Source organism: Brachionichthys hirsutus, chromosome 8, assembly GCF_040956055.1.
Source record: "Brachionichthys hirsutus isolate HB-005 chromosome 8, CSIRO-AGI_Bhir_v1, whole genome shotgun sequence".
Lineage (NCBI taxonomy): Eukaryota > Metazoa > Chordata > Actinopteri > Lophiiformes > Brachionichthyidae > Brachionichthys > Brachionichthys hirsutus.
In genome coordinates, this window is record NC_090904.1 from 2876037 (window position 1) to 2884262 (window position 8226).

Here is an 8226-nt window from a genome sequence, read left to right on the forward strand (position 1 = left end):
CAGCGGCCGGGCCTGGAGAGCAGTGGCTTATAATCCGACCCCCCGGTGGAAGGAAGAAGGCAGAGTGGGAAATAGTTTACCACGAATTTGGAGATAAAAGGAAGAGGTTTTACAGCATGGGGGCCAGGGGCCAGGGGCTGCGACGGGAATCTCTTTGAGAAATTGATTCAGCTTCAGGGAAGTTAAAGAGAAAATATGTATTTTCTCTAATGCTGATTGCAGCTTTGTGGTTTTTGCAATAAAAACAGAAAAATCTCCTCCGAATGATAAGAAAAACAGAAAAAATGGCGTTTCTGGAGCTAAAAGCACATTTGAATAACCTTTCTGACATTTTGCAAACGGAATAAATGGATTCCTTTTTATCTCAAGTTTTTTTTTTCCAATTAATTTCAGCATCTCTGGATTAATGTGTTTTGTTGTGGGGGGGGGTTCTGTATCATGTTGCCCATTTTATGAGAGTTAACTCTCTTGTCTTGTCGTGTCTTAACAAATAGTGTCTCTCCTTGGGCGTCTGTGGCGACGCTCTTTACCTTTGTCCTGGCATCAGCTTCAGATAGCCCGATGTGTCCGCTCCCATATGCCAGCTGGAGTGGCCTCGCATTATGAGCGCCGTGCGTGACTTTACCCTGAGATTGCGACACTTGTGCTGCCAGCCGACGTCCATAAATGAAGCGGCTTCCTGGAAAGATGAGGCAATGAAGTCTTCATAATGCGGGAAGCCGCAGTTGTTTTTGTGCGCACCTTTCTCCGCATCGTCTAACTTGATTAAAAACTCCAGCTGTCAGTGGAGACGGAGGTCTGCCGGGACGGCCCCTTGAAAGTCGAGGCGGGCGGTGGAGCTGCTTCACATCTCAATGCAAGTCGTGAACCCTCGAGACATGAGCCATTCTGGGACACTGACCCACAAATAAGAGACTCAGTCAAATCCATCCCGCCCCATGCCTGCTGGCGCCGTGTGTGTGTCTTCAGTCTGCTGAGAGTCATTTTGCCAGTGTCTCCATTGGGTTTGGCGTTCTTATAGACCGGGGCCCACCTCATTCTGCTTATGACATTGGATGCAGCTGCTCCAATGGAGTTTCTGACGAAGCTAAAGCTGTTGCTGCTTTAGCCGCCAGAGAGTTGCAGAAAAGGAACCGCAGGCGAAGGTACTGCATCTTGAAAGCGCGACATCATTGACCGCAGAGATGCTTCCTTGAATGTCTCAGGTTTTTTTTTTTTGTGAGGCAGGACTGCGGATATTAAAACTCCTGTCGGCTCGAGATGTAAATTATGTTTTTACCTTCCAATCATTTGTGAAAGTTGCAGGTATAGCTTTGGAATGCTTTTCAATGGTTATATGATCTCTGTGATTTAAACTTCGGGCTCGTCTTGTCTCCTTTCCTTTCAGGGACCAGATATGTCAAATCCGGTGGGATGTCTCTCAGACGGCTCAGGGTATGGCTCTCGCATCGGGATGACTGAGAACTCCCTCGCCATCCTGGAGCGAAACAGGATCACCGGAGAGCTGTGGGACCCGGGGGAGACCAAATCCAACATGGAAGCCCTGGAGCGCAGCACGTCTGGCTTTTACCTGTCCTGCTTCGACATGCTCCTCACTGAGGATGCCACCTGGCTGGTGAAAGTGTCCGAGGCCTCCCCGACACTAGCCGTGCCCATGACTCACCCCGAGACCCACGCTGAGCCGGAGCAGTGCCCCGTCATCGACAGCCAGGAGCAGGGGCTCTCTCCGGGGATGGAGGGGCAGGAGGAGGAGCGCTCTCTGGAACAGGTGCAGAGCATGGTGGTTGGAGAGGTGCTGAAGGACATAGAAACGGCTTGTAAGCTGCTCAACATCACCCCAGGTAGGCTTCTGTCGCACCTCCTGTTGAAATCGTCAGGATAGGCTGACTTAGACTTTTCAAGGACAAAGGAAACAAAGCAGTAAAGTACACACATAACATGCAAATAGAAGGCATACTGAGTCAGGGATAGTCAAGCCAGTGGATTTGGCTCCCAAAATCAACATCAATTTGTTTGGACATTCAAGAAACGATGACAGATCAAATCCATCATAAGGTAACTGATGCCTATCTGTGTTTGCCTGCTCCAGGATCTGTTTAATCCTGACCTTTGCATGCAGCGCTCCTGGACTGTGACAGCGATGATGATTCTCTCTTGCCATCAGAGGTGTACACAGTCTTAAGGGCGAGGTCGCCTTTTCAAAAAGCAAACAGAGGAAGCATTATTTATTGCACGGCTTCGTCTCGCTGTCATAAACCTAGCAGTCCTCAGGTACCTGTTCTGCTGATTAGAAATGCAGCAGGCGAGAAAACATGATGATCTGGCGGGTTCAGCATATTTATAATGTGATAAAGAGGTCGAACAAAATACACCGAAGAGAAACACTCAACATGACTCATTATGATTCTGATCTCAGCAGAGGAATTGCCCTGAAAAAAAAAAGGGTCTTTTCCGCAGCTGGGCATTTTTCTCACGCGTGTCCTATCTTTGGTTCGGTGCCGTAGACCCCATCGAGTGGAACACGGGGAACGTCCAGAAGTGGCTGCTGTGGACCGAGCATCTGTACAGGCTGCCCCACGCAGGAAAGGCTTTCCAGGACTTGACAGGGAAAGACTTATGCACCATGAGTGAGGAGGAATTCCGACATCGCTCACCGCAGTGCGGAGACACACTCCATGCACACCTGGACATATGGAAGTCAGGTGTGTGTGTGTTTTATTTTATGTTCATTGAAGAAAGCTGTGGTCTGGGGTATTGTTCAGTTTTAGTTGTTATATTTAATTACGCTTTTTTTTTCCTCGTAATTGTTTTTCTATGCAGTATAAGTGAACGGAATTATATTATAGAAAAATAAATAAGAACTATTTTTTATTGAAGAGTCAGATTGACACATAGACAAGAGTAAAATCTTACAGTTAAAACGGAATCCAGCCTTTTATGGCTTATGAGGCACAATAACAAAATAAAAACAATCAAATAGAGTAAGACGTGGTAGAAAAACTATAACATACGGTCCAGAAATAATTGGCTAATTGCAGCCATTTTTTTTTTACTATTCAGTAGGGCTTTACAATCAGCATAACAAACCTCAGGTTTGAAAGAGGAAACTAGAAAAGCACTCAGAGAGAGCAGTCCTCCGCCAAGCAGCTCATCCCCCCCCATAAATACATTTACACCGTCCACATGGTGATCTGGATCATCATCAAAAGGTTCTAAATTGTTCTTGGTGTCTTTATACACCAACCTTGAAAAGTCAAAGTGAATCAGAGTTGATTCGTAAATGGGGTTTTCAATGTTTAAATTAAATATGTTTTCCTGACCTCATTCTGAATTCCCAAGATTTCAGTCATCTTGCTAACGGAGGGGCAAACAAACACACGCCAGTGAAAACACAACCTCCTGAGCGGCGTTAATGGAAAAGTAACAGATAGATTTAAAGCTAAAGGCTTCATTTCAATGGATGTCTCTCGTCTCTCTGCAGCGGCCTGGATGAAAGAGAGGTGTTCAGTCGGAGACGCGAAAGCTACCGGTAGGTTTGGTTTCCTACACCTGACATGCAAAGACAACAACAAACTGGAATTCATAAAAGTACATGGTCAACACCCAAGTCTACTCAGTAATAGAGTAATAATAATCATAATATTATTTCCACACACATATTGCATCCCCATATCTCAAGGGCATTGCCTCGCTACAGTTTGGGCCTTGGGGAACGTGTTTTCACTTCGCCGTGGCCTCCTTTTGCTTGTTAGGTGCTGATGAGCTTTGGTCCGAGGCCGATTCTTCCTGTTCGGGTCAGCCCATCCATCTGTGGCAGTTCCTCAGAGAACTCCTGCTGAAACCTCACAGCTACGGGCGCTGCATCCGATGGCTCAATAAAGAAAAAGGTATGTCCGGTGTTTTTATTTGAGGCATGGATCAGATGCTTTTAGATTCCCAGTGTGTGTTTTTCTTTTGTTTCCTTTTGAGGAGTGCCTTTTAACATAATATAATTATTTATTATTCTCTTTGAGTCATTCGTCACCTTTTCCTCAGATCACTGGTCAAATAGAATTTGACACAAGATGCTCTCCACTGAAACGTCTTGATTTGATTTCTCCTCTCTTCTGAAACTTTTTGATTTGACGATCTCAGAGCTCACATGAATTCAAATCGAATGTTCTCTATGATGTTGAGACTCGTTTCTTCACCGAGCAGTTATGGAGAAACTTTCATTTTTCCATAACTTCTCGGTTAACTTCATGTTTTGTTGCAATGCAAAAAAAGGCCCAAGCTAAAATTAAATAGAAAGACTGGATTTGAGGTAGAAATAATCCAATAGTAATAAAAAATATCTCCCCATGCAGAAAGATTATCATAAAATATGCTGGTTCCAGTCTAAATATAGGATAGGATTAGAAATGAGACAATAAGTGGGTCAACCCAGGAGAAGATACATGGACGTAGTGAGGGAGGACATGAGAGTGGCTGGTGTTGGGGAGGATGCTGCAAAGGACAGGGTGAAGTGGAGAAGGTTGATTTGCTGTGGCGACCCCTCATGGGACAAGAAGAAAGTACCGTAGTTGTAGCAGTGCTGAAGTACAATATATTATTTATTAAATGTAGACTTTGATCCTTCGAAATATAAAATTGAAAATGCATGTTAATCCCACTGATTTAAATAAAAAGTAGGAAAGCACTCATTCCCCTCCTAATTAGATTTACACCGTCCACATGGTGATTTGGATCAGCACCAAAAGGTTCTAAATTGTTCTTGGTATCTTTATACACCAACCATGAACAGTGAAAGTGAATCGGAGTTCCTAAATGGGGTTTTCAATGTTAAAATTAAATATGTTTTCCTGGCTCTGTTCTTGATCAGATCCGGATGTCATTCGGTGGTGAGATAGAGGTCCCCACCCTCCATGACTGTGTCAAATTCCATAAGCATCGGTCAATAATCAACCGAGATATTGAGGAAAAAAACTTGAAGCTCAATCGACTGCAATGCTACTGAAAATGTCAGAGTGATCCAGAACCCAGTATCTCTTCTGGATCATCACCACATTTTAATCAACTGTTCCTGGTAACATTCCCATCGTTTTCTGAAAATTTCATGAAGATCAGTCAGCAACATTTTGAGTTATCTTGCTAACAGTCAGACAAACACACCAACGCAGGTAAAAACACAACCTCCTTGGCGGCGGTAATAAGAATATTCCTGAGTGGAATACTAAGGCTGTTTCTTTGCATGTCCCTGTGTGAAAAGAGACCAACACAACTGTTGCGTTAATGTCGTGGCTCTCCTTTCTTTCCTCCAGGCATTTTTAAAATTGAAGACTCAGCTCACGTTGCAAGGCTCTGGGGACTCAGAAAGAATCGACCCGCTATGAACTATGACAAGCTGAGCCGCTCCATACGTCAGTACTACAAGAAGGGCATCATCCGCAAGCCCGACGTGTCTCAGAGACTGGTGTACCAGTTTGTTCACCCGGTATGAAACGGCGGCATAGCGGCAGGAGAAGCAGACGGAAGCCCGTTGGACTCCAAGGTCTCACTGTGCCACCACCGTGCACTTGAACACTTGATGGAATGGTGACACGGGGCATGCTGACCGATGGCACGATGGCTCGGGGCTCCACTGGCCCCGGACCCAAACCAATGTGGCTGTCGAGGCTTTTCCCTGCTTGCAAAATGAAACAATCAACACATGCAAAAACAAACAAACAAACTAATAAAAAGAGAACTGCCTTTTCGTTTGCATGTTCTGCCTGTTTACTTCTCTGTAACATGATTTTCCACGTACTCATCACTTCAAACGGACAACTGTGCTTTATGTGCCAGCTCCAGAAAGGACCGTCCACGGCTGCGTGTGCTTTGTTTCCTCGCTTGGGTTGTCTTGATCGCTGTCTCTATTTGAATTAGTTCCAGTTCTACTGCTGCACTTGATAACGTGGGTGTTACAAACTCTGGCTCTTACAAACACAGTCAGAGACAGGAGGCTCGGCCGCCGCCCCCCCCCCCCCCCGTCAGCAGGTATGATAGAGGAGGTTTGTTGAACCTTTGGCGCCTCAAACGCTGCTGTGACTGTATAATGACATCACTGCATGCTCTGCGTGAGCCCTGCAGTTTACTGCTTCTTGTGTTGTAGGTGTTTTATTGTGATCAAACACAATTATATCAATTGAATAAACAGGAATAAACAGATGTGTACAAAATGCAATGCGTATTCAATTCAATTCAATTCAATTTTATTCTTATAGCGCCAGATCACAACAGAACGTCATCTCAAGGCACTTTACAAGATTAACAGGGAAAGACAGAACCCAACTTGAGGGACAAGAGCAATAACTTTGGTGGTGGAGGCAAGGAAGAACTTCCCTTTAACAGACAGAAACCTTGGACAGAACCTAAGGCTCATAGTTTAAATATAAAAAAATCATCTCCTACCTCCTGTCATTTCTCCTGTCTGCTCCTTTAGAGTTATTAAAGACCTCCAAATGTTCATGCTGCATTCTCAATTTGTGAACTCGACTGGTGTTCACTGTTGCAGAGAGAGCAGACAAAAACAAAATGTATAAAACTATAAATGCTAATGCTAGAGACATTGACATCAGTGTTGAGGGACACAGGTCCAGGTTCTGCAGCACCACGGACAGAAGGACCTGCAGACAGAGACAGAAAGAGGGACAAACAGAGAGAGAGAGCACAAGACTACAGGGAAGAGAGAGAGATTACTGATATATATTTATAACATGAATAATCAGATAGAGATTTTTGTTAAAAAGGAAAGTCTTTACTCTACTCTTGAACAGAGAGATGGTGTCTGTCTCACGAACCAATCAGGGAGCTGATTCCACAATAAAGGAGCTTGATAACTGAAAGCTCCGCCCCCCCAGCCTGCACCTGGACATTTTTGGAACCAAGAGCAGGCCAGCATTTTGGGACCGCAGGGTTCTAGTGGGGCAATATGGCATAATGAGCACTGTAAGGTAAGGAGGGGCCTCGCTGTTGAGGGCTTTAAAAGTGATTAGAAGGAATCGTGAATTGTGTCAATCATGACAGATATCTGCAGTCGTGTTTGCTCTGAGGTCGCCAGAGTTGGTCGCTGTGCAAAGCAGCGAGCTCTACTGAGTGAAGTTGTTTCCTCCAGTAAAGAATCCTTCATTCATTTCATGGACAGATTATGAAATCATTTACTTTGGTCTGTTTGTGTTGACAGATGAGGATGAATATATTTATTAGATAGAATGTTAGAGCAGTACAAGTACAGTCAAACAGTAGTATATATTACAGTACAAGTACAGTCAAACATCCTGTCTAAGAGGAGCATTTCAAAAAAGCCATTGCGGTGTTGTTTCCATTGAAAGTCCTTCGTACATAATTCATCGACATATAACAATGCCAATACAAATAAATTATAAATTAACTGCCTCAGTGGGATGGAATTTTATGGCCTTTTTCCTTTAAAAGTTCTGTGTTGGAATTTAATGACACGAGTATTGCTTTCATATCTATTCATTCACTTTTGAACCTTTGATGATATGTATTTAACACAACTTGTATTTTTATGTCCAAGCTTCAAATGGGGCTCATTAAACTTTCTTTTTCGCCTGATCATGAATCTGAGGGGCGTCTCTCACTCGTGAGTCGTGAGTCGTGTTAAATTCGGTTACTTGTGCTTTGCTTTGTCCACGCAAGCTATTATAATAATTGCTCTTCACAGTGTGTTCTGTTCTGATTCAGATCTTTGCTGACGTTTTATCTTTTCCTCCCACCTCCAACAGTTCTTTCACCAACGGGTTTTAGAATCTGGCTTAGCCGTCGTCTCTATCGAGTGAATCAAAGGGGATGTATTTGCCAAGAAAAGGTTGCCTTGAGCTATACTGAGCAGTTTGAGCGTTGCGACTTCCAGGCCCTTCGGTGGGAGATACATTTTTTAACCCTGAATATACTACAGAGACTTTTAAATCCCACAGGGGGACATAAGTGGAGTTAAGGTTGTCCGTTTTGGATATGACTGTGTGATATCAGTGTCTCCAGATAGTAAGGATTAGATATAAAGTCACTCAGGTTGTCCAAATTGTCCAATAAATAAAACAATACTACAGAAAACAAAGAAACAGAGATCGGCCATGGTTCACTAAGGGATTACAAAATACCTGTAAAAAGAAAAATACTGTATACAGAGAATTCATAAAACAAAGGACTAAAGAGGCAGACAATAAATACAAAAAACACAAAAAT

General features: G+C 43.7%; 1 protein-coding gene across 1 annotated transcript; it reads left to right on the forward strand.

Annotated features, from left to right (window-relative positions):
* The first annotated feature begins 1396 nt into the window (after positions 1–1396).
* On the forward strand, positions 1397–5479 carry LOC137898836 (SAM pointed domain-containing Ets transcription factor). The gene is made up of 5 exons (XM_068742886.1): positions 1397–1841; positions 2505–2702; positions 3482–3529; positions 3753–3887; positions 5301–5479. Exons 1-5 carry the CDS (start codon positions 1397–1399, stop codon positions 5477–5479), a joined length of 1005 nt encoding a protein of 334 aa, XP_068598987.1.
* The last annotated feature ends 2747 nt before the right edge of the window (positions 5480–8226 follow it).